General features: G+C 41.2%; 1 protein-coding gene across 6 annotated transcripts in view; it reads left to right on the plus strand.

Annotated features, from left to right (window-relative positions):
• The first annotated feature begins 236 nt into the window (after positions 1-236).
• The window catches only part of ZRANB1 (zinc finger RANBP2-type containing 1), a 39913-nt gene continuing 19751 nt past the window's right edge, over positions 237-20398 (plus strand). The window contains exons 1-3 of one of the 6 annotated variants that reach the window (XM_014257698.2): positions 237-376; positions 12159-12256; positions 12916-13812. In XM_014257698.2, the coding sequence (XP_014113173.1) occupies positions 12999-13812 (814 nt within the window). In that variant the 5' untranslated portion in view covers positions 237-376; positions 12159-12256; positions 12916-12998. Of the gene's footprint in view, positions 377-11323; positions 11524-12158; positions 12257-12915; positions 13813-20398 lie in introns of those variants that run through there. The other 5 variants (XM_005528834.3, XM_014257699.2, XM_014257701.2 and 2 more) reach the window with 5 other exon arrangements.

A 20398-nucleotide genomic window follows, 5' to 3' on the forward strand; every position in this document is an offset into this window, starting at 1 on the left:
CCCCGCGGCAGCGATGACATCACCGCTCTGCGCAAAGAGCCGCCCGTCGATTGGCGGAAGGCAGGAGCGGGCCCAGCCAATGGGCGGCGCGCAGGGCGGCAGGCCGCGCTGACGTACGGCTCGGCCGTGCGGGGGTTTATTTTGCTTTGGGCCGCTCCGGCCGCCGCCATTAGAGGAGCGCGGGCAGAGCCTCCCCCCCCCCCGCCGCGCCAAGTGGGGGCGCCCGCGGCCGCGGCAGCCGCGGCGCCTCGGGAGAGACCATGTCGTGAGGCGGGGGGGGAGCGCGGGAGGGGGGGGGGGGCGGCGCGGGGCGCAGGCGGCTCCCAGTGCTCCGAGAGTGTTTCTGAGGGACTGAGGGACGGATCTCGGCGGAGAGGTAAAGATCCTGTGCTCTCACTGCCCTCCTCGGGCAGCGCTGCAGGACCAGGGGGCGCGGGGGGGACGGGGGCGAGCTGAGCCAGAGTCCAACGGGGACCCGCTGCGGGGTCGGGGGGGGCTGTGAGGAGGCGCCTCCGGCTTGGCCCCGGATCCCGCTGCGATCGGTGTCCCTCGTGGAAAGGTTTGCTGAGGGAAGGCAGGCTGGCACAGCCTCGGTACAAAGGCAGGAAACTCGGATTTTTCTCCCGTGGCTGCTGCTCCGGACCCCGGGCTATAGTGCCTTGGTGTGCCTGGGTGAGATCATGCCTGTGCCGCCTCCCTCCCACTTCTTCCCACCCTCCTGGTTTGATTTTGTTCGTGTTCGGATGTGCCTGTGTGGATCTGCACGCGGTGGTGGAGTAGGTGATGGGAGTGATGGGTTGTGTCTGTGGATTTTGGGTAGCAGGACTTCCATGATACTGCTTGTCCCATCCTTGAAAATGTCCAAGGCCAGGTTGGACGGGGCTTGGAGCAACCTGGGACAGTGGAAGGTGTCCCTGTCTATGGCAGGGGGTTGGAACGAGATGATCTTTAAGGTCCCTTCCAGCCCAAACCACTCTGTGATTCATTCTGTGATCAAGTATTGGCGATGCTTTATCAGAAGTACAGTGTGAGAAGTATTTCAAAATCGAGCTCGTGTTTGGGAACCGAAGTCTAAACAAAAATTGGGAAAGTTGGATTAAGGAGCTAGGCAGACCTTGGTAATCCACACTGCCAGCGCCTCCCTGTCTGCCTTCACGGACCCAGACTGCAGCAGCTTCCTGGCAGGATAAGATAAACTTGTCTGCGGAGGTCATGGATGTGTCTGTGAGTCCTTTGGATGTGTCTGTGAGTCTTTCCTTGGGAGTGACAGAATCAGCCTGTCCCCACAGCAGTCACCGCTCCCTTGGGAGCAGCGGGTGGGAGAAATGATGGAGAAGATGGATCCGGGTGTCCTACACAGCTGGCACAGCCCGGCTGCTGAGAACTTTCTGCTGCCACGGTGACTTTCAGCGATGGCAATAATGACAACTTTTTCTGGAATTCTTGGGGGTTGATGTAGTAAACAAACGTTGTTTGACGGGCTTTGTACTGTGCTTGAACAGTCTGTGCTCACCAGCTGCCTGCGGTGTCACAAGTGCTGGAGCTAGCATGTGAGTTTAGTGCTTTGATGTGTTTGCTGGTACAAAAATTGAAAGGTGAGATGTCTTCTGTATAGTAACTCCCTCCTTCTCTTATGAGAGCTTGCTCTGGTGTGAGCAGAACCTTTTAACAGTAGTTCAGGAGGGATCTGTTGTAATTAATTTTGTTTTTCCATCTGCTTCTTGGTCTTTGGTGACTACAGAAGAGGTTTATGAGGCTTATTTATTTTTTCCCCCTTTTTCAGTAGTTACTCAGGGAGGAGGAAACAGGTGAGCAGCAGGAGGTGTTCTGGAACTGTTTTGCTGGCCTGCTTCCGAGGGCCAAGCTGGGTTGGTGTCTCAGCATGTGGAGTCTGGAATGTCATATGTGAAAGATCACCTCTGCTTTAAGTCCATCACAGCATTCAAAGAGGATAAAACCTTTGGATGTGTTGCATTTCTTGGGATTTGTGAAACTCTAATTATGTGGTGTAGTTCTCCTGAAGGAAAAAGAAATTGCTACCTTTACTTTCCTTCTGCTGCTTAAGCAAGGGCAAGCAGGTGGGGGTGACACCGGCGAGGCTGTGAACTGTTCTTGTGGAGTTGTGTCTATTAGCATTTTCTCAGAAGTATAATTACAAATATTAATGTAATTGGAATGCTGAGTGGCACAAAAGCATCAACGGTTCATCACAGAAGCGTGACTTTAATTGGAGACTCAGCTCAGAATGGGTCAAGGGAACATTTTTAGCTTTGTGTGTGGCCATTCTCATTGTGTGTTGTTTGACCTGTAAATTCCTCAGGGACAGGAGTTCCCACCCGTCTTTGGTGCCCTTTGCAAGAAGGATCTGTAAATAAGTCAGAAGTGTAAGTAGGAAATACTTTACTGATTGAATGGGAGGTTATTTTTAATACAGTCAATCAAATAATCAAATGTTCTCTCAGGCACTTTAAAGTGATATTTACTGGCTTCTTCATGTGGTATTAACTTGGGTGTTAATGTTTCTCTTTCCAGCTTCTCTTTGCTGTATCAGTTCTAGCACAACTTCAGATCAATACATTCTTTGTCGTGATGTGCTCTCAGCTAATCACAGCAAAGCATTTAAACTGCTACTGCCAGTTCTCTTAGTAATCTCATACCCTTTCCTCCCCCCAAAATTTGAGGACTGGGTTATTTTGGGCTGTTCAAAATTGATGTCAACAAGTAATCCTCAATTTAACTGCGTGAATTATGATCCACAGTCTCCTGGTACTAAAATGGAACTAAACTTTAGTTTGGCAGCTGAAAATGGCTGGCTTAGCTGTAATAGAGTTCTTAATTTTTTATTTTTTTTTTAAATAGTACTATGTATGAGGAGGGAAATGAGGCAGAGTTGAAAAGAGAATTTTTTTCAACACGGCTAGTGACGAGTTTGCCATTGCTCTTGTCAGATGGTGTAGCTTGGTAAAATCAGTTTAGTAACATAGATAATTGTAACTTTGTAATGTCAGTTGAATGGAATTTGTTACACCTTAAAGCATCTGTCTTCAAATCAGTATTTCGAACATTTGGGATCCAGACACTTTCCTGGTACTTTTCATAGCATTTCTTGTGTAGCTGTCATTGCCTCAGCTTGCACAGGATTGTGACTGTGCTCATTTTTGCATCATCCGTGGCTGGAGCACAGCTGCTCTTTGTAGTTAATTCTTTTGGAACTTTCTTGATGTGCAATATTAATAATTACCTCTTTGGGGTCTACCAGTTAACATACTTTAAAAGAAGAGCTGTCATACTTCAACATCAATTCTGAGAGTGTGTTAATCTATAATAATATTTATAATTTTCTGTTTCTTCTTTGTGGCATAGGCAGGTATTCACAAGTTCTGTACTCAGACTGGAATTGTGTCTACCTTATGTTTTTCAAAATAACTTTTTTTTTCCCGTGCTGATGTCCCATTTATGCAGAAACTCACTTTGGCAAAGACCAGGGAGAGGAGAGGTGTGGACAGGATGGAGCAGGGAATGAAGGCAGTGATGTTTGAAGAGAGAACTCAAGAGGGGGCTGATATGGAGTCTGGTTCAAGAAAGCAGAAGGAAAAGTAGATTTTTTACAAGGAACATGGGGAGGTAATACAGTGGAAAGATTGGTAGTGACTGGTATGTGCAGAGCATCTTGCCTAGGAAGCAGCCAACTTTGCAACCCTTTTACATTTTCTGTTGTACAGGAGATATAATTAAGTTGGCATTTTTCCCTTTGGTTATTTGGGTTTGTCTTGATGTAATCTGTTCTGCTTGTTCTTAAGACAAGGATACTACTGCGTGGTTTGTTTTTATTTTTTGTTTGCTTGTTTGTTTATTTTTTCTTATGGTCTTCTAAGTTGGATTTTATTTTTTTTTTTTTGCTGACAATGGCTTGCAAATTTTAAATTAAGGACAGTTATTACTTCTAAGAAAAATGCTGGACAAGACACAGGATTTAAGTTCAGAACTGAGCTGAAAATACCTGAAGTACTGAAGACCTAGGTAGAAAGTGAAAAGCAGACATGTAACCTGCTGTCCAGGGCATTGGGGGAGGTTGGAAGGAAGGACTTGTGTCTGCTTTGGCACGTGTAAATAGGGCTGTGTAAGTAGGACTTGTGTCTGGAGCTGTGACTTGTGAGCGAGGAGGCTGCAGTCTTCTTCCCTTCCCCTTCCTCCTGCTGTGCCAGAAGCCAGGACACGGTGCTGTTTTATTTGGGTTATGTTTGCCATTACTTCTGTAATCAAATGTTAAGGTTTAAAAACCCTCCATGTGGTTCTTTGACTTCAGTTTGATTTAGCATCTGGTTGTGAGAAGCTGTTTTTAATAAATCAAAGAAAGATGGGGGTTACTGTGGAGTTTGTGGGTATTAAGAAACTTTGGTAAGGTCTGTTGGTTTTCTTGGTAATTTCTAGATATTCACGAGTTGGTGTTCCTGAGCTAAAGAAAACTGTCAGAACCATGATTTATTTGACTTTCGAAGGAAGAATAAACTTGAGTGGTCTGGGTGTTTTTTTTGTTGTTTTTTTTTTTCCCCCAGTGTGTTAGAACTATTTTGATCAGTAATTTTTTAGCGACTTTGAATTTACACACACTTTTATAGGTCCACTCATTTAAAAACTATGTGGTTCTTGATGCAGTCAGTTGATTATCTGGGAAGAAAAACATCTATCATAAATCTCATAAATTGTTCCAGCAAAAAATAGGAAGTTTGCTTTGTGATGATGATTGCTGGTTTATGGGACAATCTTCTTTTTCGTGGTTGTTGGGACCATAAGTGTGCTGTGGGAGCTCGGCTTGTGCATGTCTCAGGCTAATGGGCTTGAAAGTATTCCTTGAGTCTCCAATCTTCTTCCCAGTATCTAAGCAGGGATCTGTAGAGACAGCTGGCATATTTATTCCCTGCTGTTATTTCAGTACTCCCCTGGAACAGGCTCAATCTAGAGGTCTTGGGTTCAAGGAGTGTTGATGATACACTTTTGGTTTTTGCTGGTTCTCACTGCCCTGGGTGCTTTGTCCTGGACTTGTGCTTGTCACTGACACCATCTGACAGATGGGCCAGTGGGTTTAGGTTTTACCTGTGAAGGCTTCCCCTTACTGACTGCCTGCTGAGAAGCTCATTTTTGGCTTGCTGAAGGGCTGAGATAGGCTGCTGAACTGTTCACTTTTTATTCTTCACCTCCCCACTGGCAGGGATAAAAAGAAGTGTCACCTCATAGCTTTTAAATGGTTTATTTAAAGAAGGTTGTTCAATGTTGCCTTTAGTAGAGACTTACTCCCACCCCAGAACCTGTTATTTCTGTTTTAGAGTTGTTACTCTGAAACTTTTCAGGAGTGCAGAGTACCCTGCAGTGATTAACTCAGAGATATGAATTATGACCAAAATACAGATTACTAATCTTATGGTTAAAAAAAAAAAAAAGTGATTTAAAATAAAGAACCGGAATCACTCTGTCTCTAGAAGGAGCTTGGATTTGTTTTCCCTGTGATATTTGACACTAGTGTTTTGTACTGTGTTAATCAACAGCACCCGCACTAGTGGACTTTGTGTGCTGTGATAATAGCATTTTTGCTACTGTTTTTTCTTTTTCCCTCTTTTTGATACTTTGCTGCCTTGCCAGCACCTTAGGAAGAACTGCATAAAATAAATGTAATTTGTTTGACTCACTTGAGCTGGGACTTGCCTTAAGTGTATTCCAATTGCAAATGCTCATAGCAAAGACAGTCCTTAGCTGTATCTGGATGTGGCTAGTCATTAATTAGGAGCAAACTGCCCAAGAGTGATGCTGAGTGTGTGTTTCCATGTTTCCTTTGGAGGCAGGTGGTTTTCCTCCTCTGAATGGTGTGTGTAGCCCTGCTCTAATTTATGGTCAGTCAGTACTGAGGAGGTCCAGGGGATAATTATTAGAGAATGTTCAAGTCTTGGTGTAATGTTCCTGCCATTGGACAGGTTTAAGTGTTTCAGAGTTTTGATGTCTGACTCCACAGTGTGTTTTCAGTCAGAGCGTGACATCTGGTTTTTCTCTTTGTGTGTGAGGATGGCTGAGAGCTAAACAAAAATGGGTCTGGTGTTGGAGGCACAGTCTAAACACAGATAAACTGTTTTTGTATTTGACCTCACTTTTTATAAAGAAACATCTTGTTCAACTTCTGTACTTTGTCCAAGGCTAATGTCTTTTTAAAAATAAAGTTTTAACTGTTCTGTTGTTTTACTGTATATGTTTGTTACTGTAGATCTCAAGTCAGTTATTCATCTGTTGCTGTTCATGGTCAAATTCATTAAATGCTGCTGACTGTATTTATGCAAATGCTCTATCATAGCTCATTATTTTAAGTAATTTTGCTTGGATTTTGATTAATGTTGTGTGGGAGATGTTGTGCATTATGTAACTGTTAAACTGCTTACCCTTGTTTGCCCAAATGGTGTTGGTTTCTAAGCAGTTGGTCATATTTAGTCCATCCTAATGTGTAGTAACATCTCATGTCTCATCTGGACAGTCGTTCACTTTTAATTTAGCTTAAAACAAAAAAAGCAGCCCTGACAAAGAAAGAGAACTGAACAGCAGGCTGCTGCTCCTGGGTTTTTATAGGTTGTTTTCAGCAGTTAAGATTTTCCTAGCTTTTAGTCACAAAGTTAATAGAGCTAGATGGAGTTTGACCCATTTGAGATGAGTAATGAATAAAATGCAAACTTGCTCTGTGCAAGTTACACAAGAGGGTTAATTGTAGCAGCTAAGAGCACAGAAATGCTTTAAGAGATAAATATTTGAATAAAAAAAGACAGCAGAAAGAGAAAATGTACTATTCTCAAATATCTGTCAATTTTATAATGAGTTTCCAGCTTTTGCAGAAGCATCCGTTTACATTAAGTTGTAGATCTAATCATAAAGTTCATTGTCAATCTTTTATTTCATATATCTCCAAAGATCAGAAACCTCCCAGATGTTTTCCTTCTTAGTGCGTGGAGCATTAGCAGAATTGGACATCCTCTTGCCTTAAAGCTGCATATAAATTCTTTTGCTTATGAAAAGTCAGCAGTTGGGTTGGAAGTGTGAATAGAATATTGAAAAGAAAGCTGAAGCAAAATCTGTGTAATTTTTCTGAATACCATAAATACCTAATAAAGTAGATTTAAGACGCTTTGAAATGAGATACGAATCCATAAAGCAGAATGAAAACAATTTTTTATTAATTTTATTTAAATGAAATCCATCTGAATTCACCCAATGAACAGACTTCTGAATGTGTTCAGAAGTTAATTCTTACTTTCCTGCTTTTTTTGGTTAAGAGAACTGTGTTTCTTGCATTGTGTTTCTTAGTGAGAGCTGAAGTCTCCTGGATTTTAACTCATTCCTCACTTTTAAGATGAAAAGTTCTAGGTAGTGAGGCAGGTCATAGCTAAAAATCTACAGTAAGGAGTATTTTTGGTGATCTGGACTATCAAAACTGAAGAAAATGTTAGAAATCACTTAATGAGCTAGATTGTAAATAGTTACTCGGTTCCAACAAAAACATTTTCAGTTTTTTTTTTTCTCATGCACCATTAATGCTATATTTTATAGATTGTGTTGTGATATGCATGGGAGTGATTGGGTGTTTAATGGAAATCAGATTTGTGCCAGTCTTACCTGGATGAAGCTTCTCTTCAGACAGCAGCCTTGTCCCTGCTGCTGACGTTGGAGGGAGCAGAGGAGCAGCTCCATTTATCAGGAGAGCCAGAGGTGATCCGTGTGTGTTCTTGCTGCCATGAGGATGGGAGGATGATGCAGTTGGACAGAAACCTCCCAATCCTGCTTGTACAGTTTGGTGAGAAGGGTTTGTGCCTTCTGTGGCTGCTGCAGTTTGGGTCCAGTTTCTGCAAACAGCCAGCTGGTGTTCTTCAAGGAAATCAACATTTCCCAAGTAAAACCCCCATCTCACAGAGCAGCTTGTGGAAAATTATTTCAGTGTGCTTTTGCTGAGATGACAGAGTGTTTTCCCATTTCTTCTGCTCTGTTTGGGACTGAATTGTTGCCTTTTTAAAGAACTGTCCTAAGAACCAAAGCAAACTCTGCTTGCTTATTAAATTTCTTGCTTCAGTGTGTTTGGGCTAATGAAGAAAATACTTCACAGTAATCTTTCCATTCTTTATTATAGTACATTGATGCTACTGCAAAGCTTCCAGATTCAGTGCTGATCTGATCTGTTTGTTCCATTGACGAGGTCAGGGTTCTTAATTTTATTAAAATTAATTTGCGGAGATGACAATGGAGCTTATTGTTAGTTCCCATCAAACTACAGAAACCCAAGTTCAAGCCTTCTGCTTTTAATATACCTATCTGTGGAGGCTTATACTGAATTATTGAGAAAGAAGCACAAATAGCTGAAGGTAGAGTAAGTTTGGTAAGGTAAGAGAAGATGGTCAGTTAATGTGCACTTTGGAAAATTAGGCTAGGATTTGTGAAAGGTTTTACTTTCTATACTCCTGAAGTGCTGAGTTAAGAGATTCTACATTTGGTTATAGAGATCCCTTTCTTTCAGAAAAAGGTACTTCTGCTTACTGTGTTCATCTGAAAAGTTGCTTTAGTGTTTTTAAAATGAAGAAACCAGCCTGCCTTTCTTTTTAGAGCACCTTATGAGAGGCAGCTGCATGGGGGTAAGGAGGGTGGTTCTTGATTTGTCTTGCAGAAGCTACCACCTTGAGCTCCCTTTTTCCCTGTAAACACAGAAGCAGTTTTATTCGAAAATCTGTGGACATGAACAAAATGAATTTGAGGTGGGAACACAGATCTGGTTGGTGGAATTACGTAAGGTTTCAGCCAGCACAGATGCCAGCAGCATCCCAGCTAAAATCCGTAGTGTAGACTGGTATAAATCAGCATCTGGCTTGTTTACAGGGGGGACTTGATCATTTAATGAAGTGGAGCTCCATATTGTTCCTTGTTTGAGCCAAGGGAAAAACAACTTCTGGACACAGCAAGTAATTAAATTGAGGGGAGTGTAATATATCCTGTCCTAAAAGTAGTATTTGAGAACTTTATTCTTTCTTCCTGATTTCTGTGAGCTGTTTTGTGTTTTCCTGGGCACCTAAAAAGAAGAATTTTGTTAAAAATTTCTAGTTATTTTAGGTCACCTTTTACAACTGGCTTTATGTAGTAAAAAAGTGATCTGATAAGGTTTTATTTTTTTTTTTTTGTTCCTTATTTATCAGAACTTAATATATTTTCTTCAGTGTATTGAGTTACTCTACAAGTGTGTTCAGAAGATACTCAGCACACTGTCTAAACTGATCAACTGGAATTTGTTTGAAGCTTTGTGGGTTTTAATTTCTTGTCTGCTCATGCATTTTGGACATAAAGGCATGCACCTGCACTTCACAGTCACTGTGTTGCTATTTCTCTGTCAGAGGAGGCGCTCCATGATTCAGCTTCTCCTCTGTGAGGAATCCAAAATAACAAGTTGACTTGAAAACAAAGTCAAAGAAGTAATTGGGAAAAAATGTAATAAGCATCGAACTGCTGTGGCTGCATGGTGATGCTGTATCACCAGTAAATCATAGAATCACAGAATGGTCTGGGTTGGAAGAGACCTTAAAGCTCATCTTGTTCCAATCCCCTGCCATGGGCAGGGACACCTTCCACTATCCTGGTTGATCCAAGCTCCTTGGCCTCTTCCAGAGATCCAGGGGCAGCCACAGCTTCTCTGGACAATCTGTGCCAGGGCTTCCCCACCCTCAGAGGGAACAATTTCTTCCTAATGCCTAATCTAAACCTACTCCCTTTCAGTGTGAAGCCATTTCCCCTTGTCCTCTGACTGCAGTTCTTGATGTAAACAAAATTGGATGGGTCTGGTGTCTCTGACCTCCAGCTCTGCTCCCATCAGACCCATCCATGGGTAGCTATTGTGGTGGGTAGAACTGGAGGTCAGTTCAAGTAAAAAACAGTAAAAAAAAACAACCCAATGCTGAATTTCCTCACTGTACTTGGTGTTGGCAGAGCTGTCAAGGAAGAGAAATTGCATTGCTCTATTGAACCTTTTTATATTCTTTACTTCGTAATAACCCGAGGCCTTGTGTTCAGAGGTGGTGAGCTCATATCTCAGAGGCTTTCAAAGCTGCAGATACTCAGCCTCTCTAAGAATTATGTCTGAGAGCATCTGCTTTTTAAGGGGCACAGAAGATAATTGCAGCTAAAAAGCTGATCTTGTGATATGTATAAAAGCTTTCCTGTAACGTTGGATGTCCTGAGCTATTTAGTTTCCTAAGTAGTATCTCAGTACTTGTTTAGATTGTTTTTGCAGCCAGCTGCTTTCCAACTTGAACTGCAATCTCCTTTCCCAGTCTTAATATCACTAAAACAGATGATTTCTTGTTTTCATGCCCCATCCCAAATGTGAGTTGGGATTTGTCTGAAGTGGGAACTGCTTTGTTTAAGGCCTTACAAACTAGGGCAGGGAAGAAACCATGTACAGGTACAGGTTCCCATCACACACTGTTTATGGATTTGATGGGAAGCATCGCCTACTCCAGCCATACCAACTTCTGCTCCGGTAGGAATTATTCTCAAGCATTGGAGTATTGGAACAGCCACTTTTGGTGGTCCTTGGTGGCACAATCTGTTGGTGGCAGTGGGCAGGTGCACAGGCAGTGTGCTTCTGCCTTCTCTGTTCTGAAAACTCTGTTCAACTCTCCTGTGTTTCTAACTACAACACATTAATTCCTAAAAAACCTCTATTGTTTCTAGAGAGAATAAGCTTATTAAGAAAGTAATTAAAAACCTTATTTTGGGAATTGGGGGAAAAGCTTTGACCAAATGGAATAGATAAACCTAGTATCTAGTGTACTCATATAGGAGGTGTTTTGGCAAAGTAGAGAAACATTTTTTTTTCCTTAAAATTGCCAAAAAGTCTTCTTTGCAAAGTCACCTTTAGTAAAATCAAATTAACTTTATATTCTCCTGTATACATGTATGCATTTTTCACTTACTTTGTCACAGTTATGGGGTGCTTGATATGATCCAGCTCCTTTTTTCCCCATTATAAATGGGCATGGACATCTGTCAGGAATGGTGGAGCGGAAGCAGCAGGAAATCTGATTGCCTTTTCAGCACATTCCTCAGTCTGACACAGTTTTATAATATAGAGGTGGGAGTGAAGTTCTCTGCAGGCTGTTCAAACCGGTACTATGGAACCTGAGCTTTAAGAGAGAGCTTTCTGTGTTCCTGATTGCTCCTCTGCTTTCATGCAGCATAAATATGGATTGCTATGGAAAAGGATAGTGCTGCCCTCTCCTCTGTCCCGGCCATGCGATAGCCCCTCATTCATGCAGCCACCTGATCTGCTGAATAGATCACTTGAGCTCTTGGAAAAATCTCTCGTTCTGTGCCAGAGTCCTCAGGAGGAGATAGTAGGAATAAGGCTGACAAATTTAAGTAGAACTTTGAGCTATGCCTTGGTAGAGCAAGGTGTGTGTGAAGGTATTTCAGTGAAGAATGTACTAACTTGTAAAACATTGCCTAACTGGGGAACAGGTATTAACTAATTTTTGGGTTGATGTGTCGGGTTTTGAGTTTAATCCTGTTGTGCAGCTTGTGAGTTTTAGTTTCCTAGGCTCTGGGTGGTTTTGTTAGCTGAGAGGGTTGTAATATGATAAATAAGAAGTGTTGGTCAAGTGATGTGGCAGGTTTGTATTTAATCAGTTTTGCATTCTTTGTTTTGCATTCAGCAAAGTGAAACCAGCACTTTGTTGAGTTTTACATGCTGGATAACTATTCTGGGGTAAGGGAGGAAATGCTGTGTACCTTTGTCTGTTTGTCCTTTATCTATTTGCCTCAGCCTTTCCCTCTATTATGCTTTCTACACAAAGCTTTTTCTGCCTTCCCAATCCAGAGTTTCAGATTGCAGTAAGAGTGTTTGTGGATATTTTGGTGTGAACTTGTTGCTTGGATTTACTTCATTTACTTCAGCAGATTGACCACTTATGTGGCCACCGGTTTTTTATAAATACTGGTTTATTTTAACCAGTCTCTCGTGGCCTCAGCAGGTCATGACTGGGTTTAACCAAGTAAATTTGGATTAGAATAGGTGTGGCATTTAATAATTAACTTTCTGGTTACTCAGGTCCAGTAGGAAGCCCATAATGAGTCTATTTTCATTTTGTTTACAGGAATAGTTATCTGCTTATGCTCATCCTTCATATTTGGCAATCTGAAGAAAAGATCTGAGCCAGCATGAAGACAGAATCCCCTCTTCATTAGAGAAAAAGTGAGTTGAAATCTGAATTTGTTGCATGAAAATACTGTCTTAGCCTGGCAACACACACAGCTTGTGCATGCTTTCAAGTGGCATTTTCACTTTGTAACACTACTGATACGGGTGATGTCCAGTCAAGACCTAGTCTTGGTTAAGCACATTTCTAAAATTTTCAAATTGTAAGTATTTTACATGAATTCCAACACCTTCCTTTTCTGGAAGAACTGCTTACTCACTGTGTAACTGCCCACCAGATACACACCCTTCCTTCCAAATCCTGTAAGGTCTAGACTTTGTGTTCCTTTTCTTGTACTGCTGTATTCATATTGAATTTTATTTTAAGAATTTAATATTTATAACTTGTTTCTGTAGCTGTACTGGTCTCTTCTCCAGTATTCTCAGCACTTAATGTGTATTCTGAATTTGTTTGGAAATCTCTGTGCAAGTTTGAAGAGTTTCAGAAATGCTGGACTAAGTTTTTTTCTCATTTTTGCACTAGTAAATCCTGAATTCTGCATATAAAATGCCAGTAGGTCAAGTCTTACCCTTTTCATAGTGATTTTACTCCCCTTAGATGTTGTAATAATATCAAATAAAAAAGGCTGCCCATTTTCCCAGTCTGATTTTAATATCCACTGGGTTAAATCTTACTCATTTTTTGTTTTGAGCAGCTCCTTTGCTGGCACTGTGTACTGATGGTGTGTTCTGGCCCCTCAGCTTTCTGCCCACCGCAGTTCATTTCAAGGAGTGCACAATGACAGAGCGTGGAATTAAATGGGCCTGTGAGTATTGTACATATGAGAATTGGCCTTCTGCAATCAAGTGCACCATGTGTCGTGCCCAGAGACCCAGTGGAACAATTATCACAGAAGATCCTTTCAAAAGTGGTTCCAGTGATATCGGGAGGGACTGGGATCCTACGAGCACTGAAGGAGGGAGCAGTCCTTTGATATGCCCGGATTCCAGTGCAAGACCAAGGGTTAAATCATCCTACAGTATGGAAAGTGCAAATAAATGGTCGTGCCACATGTGCACGTACTTGAACTGGCCAAGAGCTATAAGGTGTACCCAGTGCTTGTCTCAGCGCAGGACCAGGAGTCCCACGGAGTCTCCTCAGTCTTCAGGCTCCGGGTCCAGACCGGTCCCTTTTTCTGTGGATCCGTGTGAGGAATACAATGACAGAAATAAACTAAACATAAGGGCTCAGCACTGGACTTGTTCTGTTTGTACATATGAAAACTGGGCCAAGGCCAGGAAATGTGTTGTATGTGATCACCCCAGACCCAACAACATCGAAGCAATAGAACTGGCAGATACAGAAGAGGCTTCTTCCATCATAAATGAGCAAGACAGGGCTCGGTGGAGAGGCAGCTGTAGTAGTGGTAATAGCCAAAGAAGATCTCCACCAACAACCAAACGTGAATCTGATGTGAAAATGGACTTCCAAAGAATTGAATTGGCTGGAGCTGTTGGCAGCAAGGAGGAGCTTGAAGTTGACTTCAAAAAACTAAAGCAAATAAAAAATAGAATGAAAAAGACTGACTGGCTGTTCCTAAATGCTTGTGTGGGTAAGTTGTTTACTGCTACCTTCTGCTCTTGTGCTGGTGGTTAAGTATTTTGGGAGAATGAAGAATTAAAACAGAAACTTGGCATTTGATTTCAAACCAGCTTTTTTTATCTCTGCATTTCCATTTAAAAAAGTAAGCCAAATGTAGAGGTTCCTGAAATAGCACCTGCTAAGAGAGGCTGTGAAGTTCATCCATAATCTGAACAGGGTTAGACGTGTCTCTCAAGTGTACTTAGACTTTTTTGACCTTTTGTAGAAATGGATATTCTTGTAACCAAATCCTGTTGTTCCATATAATTGTCAAAAGGTGGAAAAAATACAAAGCAAATCAACAGAATGTGAGTGCATATAGTACTGTAAAAAATGCCATTACTGGATAATTAAAATTACTCTTCTTTTTGCTATGGCAAGACATACTCTGTAGAGTCAGCAGCTGCAGCTTGGGAGTATTTGTAAACAGTGTAGAGCTTGCAACAGTACAAGATGCTCTGTCAGATGTTAAAAATAACACCAAAATATGTAGCTCCAAGAAACTGCATGTGTAATACTGACCTTGAAAGTAATAATGTTGTATTAATACACATACTGTGTTGTAAATGTTTACAGGCTTTCTGAAAGTATTTTTGTAGTCGGATGCTTCAAAAAAACGTTCAAATACCAATTTTGTTTTGTATTTTAGTGCTTTCCTAAGGAAATACTGGATAATTCTTGCAGTGCTGTTAAAGAACAGAGCCATGTGAGAGCAGGGTTTTCTTCAGTTATTGACCTTGTGAGTTAATTTCTGTGCTGTAGCTTCCCAGAAGCAGATATCGTGTGCCCCAGCATACGAGCAGGTTCAACACTTGAAATACGCAACTATTTTTAGAGTAAAACACTTCATTTGAAACTCTGGCTCTGCTAGTATGTCTCATGCTGTTCCTTAATGTTTCACAAAGTCACTTCGTGGTTGTAATCAAAAACCTAATTAGTGGAGCTGCTTTGTTTAACATATTTGATCAGGTGTAAATGTTTTTGTGGGTATGCTGTGTTTGGTTTCTCTGAGCTAATAAATATTCCAGTTTATTTTTGTGTTGTGTGAATAGTGTGCATAGACATGCACGCTTCCTTTTGGAAAGAGATGCCTCAGTATTTCCTGATACCTCCAGTTCTTTATAAGCTTTTTTCCTTCTGAAATGAAGCAGCTGAAATTCTGTGTGGTATTTTTTGAGTTTCTGAGTACCAACAATCAGTTGTTGGAGGTTGTTCCTATGTATAGGAACATATATTATGTTCCTATAAATATTTATTTAACATATTTATGTCCTATAAATACCCTACATGGTTATTTATCTTGTATTCTGATAGTAATTGCATTAAATATTAGGCTATTTTTTCCCTTTGGTTTTTCAAAAGTGATTTTTTTTTTTCACTGTTCTAATGTTACTTAAAATATTTCACACTTTCTGATTTAACCTGTGTGGGAAGGGCTGTATTTACATTTAAGAACGTGGTTTGCGAGTATTTAATGTTGCTTATGACGATATAGTTGTACATAAATCCCAAAACCATGTTCATACAAGTTTTGTAATGCAGCAGTGCTTTGGTCTGAAGGGATCTTGGTGAGAAAGGCAGAATGCAGGTGGAGTTGTGTGCTGATTGTTACTGCTGAAAGCTTTCATGAATTTCTTTCTCTAACTTAAACACCTACTGTACTCCTGAGGAAGAGGGATGATGGAGGCACAGGAACCAGCAAACAAAGCTGTTAATTATCTGTCCTTCATCTCAGAATTTAATTTTGCATATTACAGATACCATTTTTTCCCCAAGTACACCTTGTAAAAGGAATAACCTTAGGAAGATTGATGGAGGTTACATGGATTCTCTTGTGCTTGTTTCTGGTTGTTGTGTTGTGTATCCGTGCTGGAAAAGTACATCAGTTTAGCCAGTAATAATTAAAGCAATAAGCTGAATTTCTGCTGGTGATCTTAGTGTGACAAACTAATTTAACTGTCAATTGAATGAATATCTTTGCCCAAAGAATCTGTTTTTACCATTGAAACCAAGTGGGTTGCTGTGACTTAGTGAGTTGTTTTTGCCAGCTGGAGCTCTTGGGAAGTTTAAGCTGAGCTGAACACTTGTCAGTCCCTAGCCAAGCAAAATTATAAAACAGGACAAGTTCATGTTAAATGCCAAGAAAATTTGTGAAAACTGATGGACCAAGAGTTTGTGTGTTACCCTGCTCCATCTGACAGATGGTGCCTTGTTAGGATTTGGGAACTTCAGACTCAAACTTTCAAGTTTAAGCTCAATCAGTTGTGGAGAGTCCATTTGCTTTGAATTCATCTTTTGTAGGAGAGATGTTAAAAAGTTAACTTTTAAAGTTAACCCCGAAGTTAAAAATAAAGATTAAAGGGGTATGAGGAACTCTTGGTAGAGTGGTTATTTTCTTTTCTCTTAGAAGATACTGTCTGTCAGAAGGTAGCAAGGAAAAGGTCTGATACTTAAGGACAGCTGTTTGGTTGAACTCCCTCTTCACATCCCAACTCCAGTACAAAATTCTTTTTACTAATTTTTAAATTTAATGTCAAGTTTCATTGAAAAACATGTATCAGACTATTCTTTTCCACATCTGTTCTTTTTAGCTGATACATTAAGAGAGATGTGTATAAAGTAGATTTAAGGTGGTATGTGTGTGTTTGTATTTTTGTGTGTATTTGTAATTTTTTTCTTTGTTCTGATGGAAGTATCCATTAATGCTTTTCCCACCTCAGTAAGTGAACATGTCATCAAGGCTTCTATTCCTTGCAAATCCAGGCTGGATGGAATGTGATGAGTGCATCTCTTGCCTTTCAGCATGAATAGTTTCCTTGATGGAGGGTATTCCTTCCAAATTAGAAGGATTAGTGGTATTCCCCCATTCAAACTCTGCCAGCAAGTGTACTTGAATGTTGCTTTTTTATTGACTTGCTTTTTTCAGAGTGAATGTATCTGTTGAGTGATTCTTTCTCAGAAAGGTGAGATTTTTAAACTGATTCCTGTGGTTAAAATTTATTAAAATCTTGCAGAAGCTGGAGTAAGTGTGTCTTGATAACCTGGCTTCCTCCAAATGCCAGCTTAAATTACAAAGAGGAATTACAAATGGTTTCTGCAATGACAGCAATGTTTTCTACCATAGTGGCCTAGAACAAGATTAATGTTAAGTCCAAGGTGACTCATTTCTTAGGGGAGGGAACTGATGTATACTTAAATTAAACTTTATTGTCTTTTCTGTAACTCATGATACCTATGGCAGACACTGTCAGGCAGTCCTGGTGGCCTGCGGGACTTAGGGAATGTGATGTGCAACAATCAAGAGTTGCTGTGGGGCCTGATGAATCTGGTTCCAGCTGGCTGTGGATTTAAGGAGTACAAATGGATGGGGATGGTTGTGCCTATGAAACCTCTCTGGCATCCAGAGTTTGCTTGGGTGTTACCCTGGAGCTTCACATCTCCTGGCACTTCAGGGCTGTATTGGATGGTGATGCTGGCAGAGTGTGTTTGCTGCAGGGCACTGCTGGGGATTCTTGAGTTGTGAGTGCAACTCCTGAGCTTGAATTGCTAGATTGAAGGTAAACTGCATTTCTTCTCCTTTTCCTTTCTTCTCAACCTGTTTATCACCTGCTGAAAGAGTGTGTTCTTTTGGTTCAGGTCAGTAAAGTCGGTATTGCTGTCACAGGCCAGAGCTTCTTGTGGTGATGCTGCCTCCCAAATCAAGTAGGCACATGTTCTTTTTAGCTCTGTGAAAGAAACCGCTAAGAGTGTGTTTCTTAAACAAATCCAAAATATTTAGAGCAATCTGTGATGAATCTTGTTTTGCAGTACATCCTTAAAAGGACTGTAAGTTCATTCCTTCTATTCTTACATATGTCTGCTTAGTTTTTCCTTTGTCAACTGCTTTATCTCTCCTACAGGGTTTTTTAATGCCATTAGTTTTTTGAATTAGTGCCAAATATGTTACCCAGGCCTTCAGAAACCCTGTGGGCAAGGAGAGTCTCCCTGTCCAGACATTGGTATGGAGTTGGCTGGGCTGTGTCCCACGCTGCCCTGCAGCTCCGGCAGACACGGAGGCACCTCCTGTTCTGTGTCCTGCAGAGCCTCTGGCTCTTCTCTGGGTATTTATAAAGCCTGAAGGAACTGACATGAACGAGGTGGTTTCAGCTGGCACTGCCACCCAGAGTTGTCCCAGGTGCCCCTTTCTGTCCTCCTGGGTGTTTGAAAATAAAGCAGGATTAGGGGATGTTTTTGTGGGGGGGTGGGGGATTTTGTTTTGTTTTGCTGGTGTAGTAAGTTCAGACTGGCTTCCTCATCACATCCAGCGTACAGCTGAACCTTGTTGGTTCTGTTTATGCTGTGCTATGGGAGTGGGAAGTGTACAGGTAGCAACAAAGCTGCTGGAAGCCAGGAAAGGTCATGCACCTTTCCTTGCTGGTGTCAGTCTAGGCTGGAACAGTTTAGGGAAGTGCAGCATGGATTACTCAGTGCCAGGTGATGCCCTGCCACGCTGGCTGTGCCTGGGGATGGCAGATGGTGCCTGTGGGGATGGTTGGGAGGGGAAGAGTCCCTGGTGTGAGTGGTACAGCCTGACCTCCTTCCCTGTTCCCCTGGGATAGTGGGAAGTGTGACTTGGCTGCTGTGCCAGGTAGCAGTGATATAAGCTCACAACTCTCACCTGGCTGGGAGAGATCTGTGTACTGTCATCTGTGCCTTGTACATCTGTCCTGTCATAAATGCTTTACATTTGTGTATTTGTATCTTTGAGACTGAGGAAAACTCTGCCTGCCATACTTGTCAGAAAATCATAACTCCTGAAACACCCTTTTACTTTTCTTAAACACTGTGATATTTTATGCTAAAAATAATTGAATAAATTATCAAGTTAAAACCAGTTATTTCAATTTTTCCTTAGAATCACTGATAGTTAACTTTAATTATTAGCTTTAATGATTTTCCACTGTCCAGCCTCCCTTTAGGGTACAACCCTGCAAGCAGCAAGGGGTGAGGATGCTTCTGACAGACTGGAGAAGGATAAGGACATCTTTAAACAGTTGTTCTTACATCTGTACTGCTGTGTCTTGTAGTGGTATGTTCACATTCTACTACATTAATTTTATGTCGGGAGAAGAGCAAACAAAGAATAGTAGTCATCCTCCCAGGCATTGGATGGATTCAGGTTTAAGGTACACGTCTTCTTAGAAGTATTTACTTCTTTTTTTTAGCTGATGCAAGTTGTTGAGCTTGAAGAATCAAAAAAACCTTAACATACAGAAGTTAATGTCTCAGTGTCATTACCTGGATAGTGATCTACTGTTGACTGTGTGCTAATACTGAAAAGGGATATCAAAAAACAGAAGGAACAGAAGGGTGTGTTAGAGGCCCATAAAGGTTTTTCAAACAGCCCCTCTTTTTTATCAATTGATGTGTCATATTTGCTTGCAAAGCAGTCCTTCCTTCAGGAGAAATTCTTCCCTGGCTGAAATTGTGAGTCACGTATTTTCAATAAAACTTCATTTATGGCCACGTGATGTGCCCCTGGTGAAGAGCTGAAAGAGCTTGGGGGCTGACTCAGCTCCAGAGAATGCCACAGGTCCTCAGCAGTCTGTGTTAAAGGAGCAGAAATTCTTAACAGGTGTCAGAATTAGGTTTTAGTGGGTCAGTTGATCAGCCTCTCACTTGCTGGCACTTAAACCAATCTTAGGATTAATCCTTAGATGAGTAAATGAGAGCATATATATGACAGACCACTTGCAGTTGTACCTGTGACAGAAGGGAAGCAGCACAGGGCTCTGTCTCAGATCTGTTTTATGTTGCAGCAGGATCTGTCTTGACTTATGACTTCTAAAATGTGTAACTTGGTTGTTTGAGAAATTTGCCTTCTCTTGCCAAGCAGTTCAAAGCATTGTCCCACGCAGGAGGCACAATGACCTCCTTAAGATGAAGTGTTTCCTTTTGCAGTCTGCTCAGATGGAAGAACACGGTTATTGCAGGAATTGCTGCCCCCTGGAATCCCAGAAATCCCTAATCCTCAGGTTGTTCTTTGGATAGTCACAGCTGCATCAGTCTGCTTTTAAGAATTTGCCTACTTCATTTGCAACTTGTGCCAGCCAGTGCTCCACAACTATCAGAAAGATACTGAAGTAAATAAAGGCTGTGCTGTTGTATTTTCCTTGGGAACTTTGCTATCTGCCTGTTCTGAAGCCACTGGAACTGTGCAGTTAGGGAAAACAGGACTTGGTTTTCTAGAAACGCTTGTAAGCCTATCCTGCATATTTTCCAAGTTTATATAACTGCACTAAATCCTGTAAATATTTACATGTTCTAAAGAATAAATATAATAGCACCTTAAGCTGAAATAGTTTGGTTTTAGCAGCTAATTCTGCTTTATTTAATATGAGGGTAACATTGACATCTAACAAAGAAGGAAGTTGTAAAAGCTGTAGTAGTATCAAGATGGCAAAAGTTGTAATTGGGTGATTAATATTTTTTTAAAGTTTAGTCTTTTAAAATACCCTTCTTGATTTCTGTCATCTGATATATACTAAGATTGCAAATGTCGAAGCTGTGCTGTTTGA

Source organism: Pseudopodoces humilis, chromosome 9 (assembly GCF_049639895.1).
Source record: "Pseudopodoces humilis isolate 2021_Gansu_Grassland_sample_001 chromosome 9, ASM4963989v1, whole genome shotgun sequence".
Lineage (NCBI taxonomy): Eukaryota > Metazoa > Chordata > Aves > Passeriformes > Paridae > Pseudopodoces > Pseudopodoces humilis.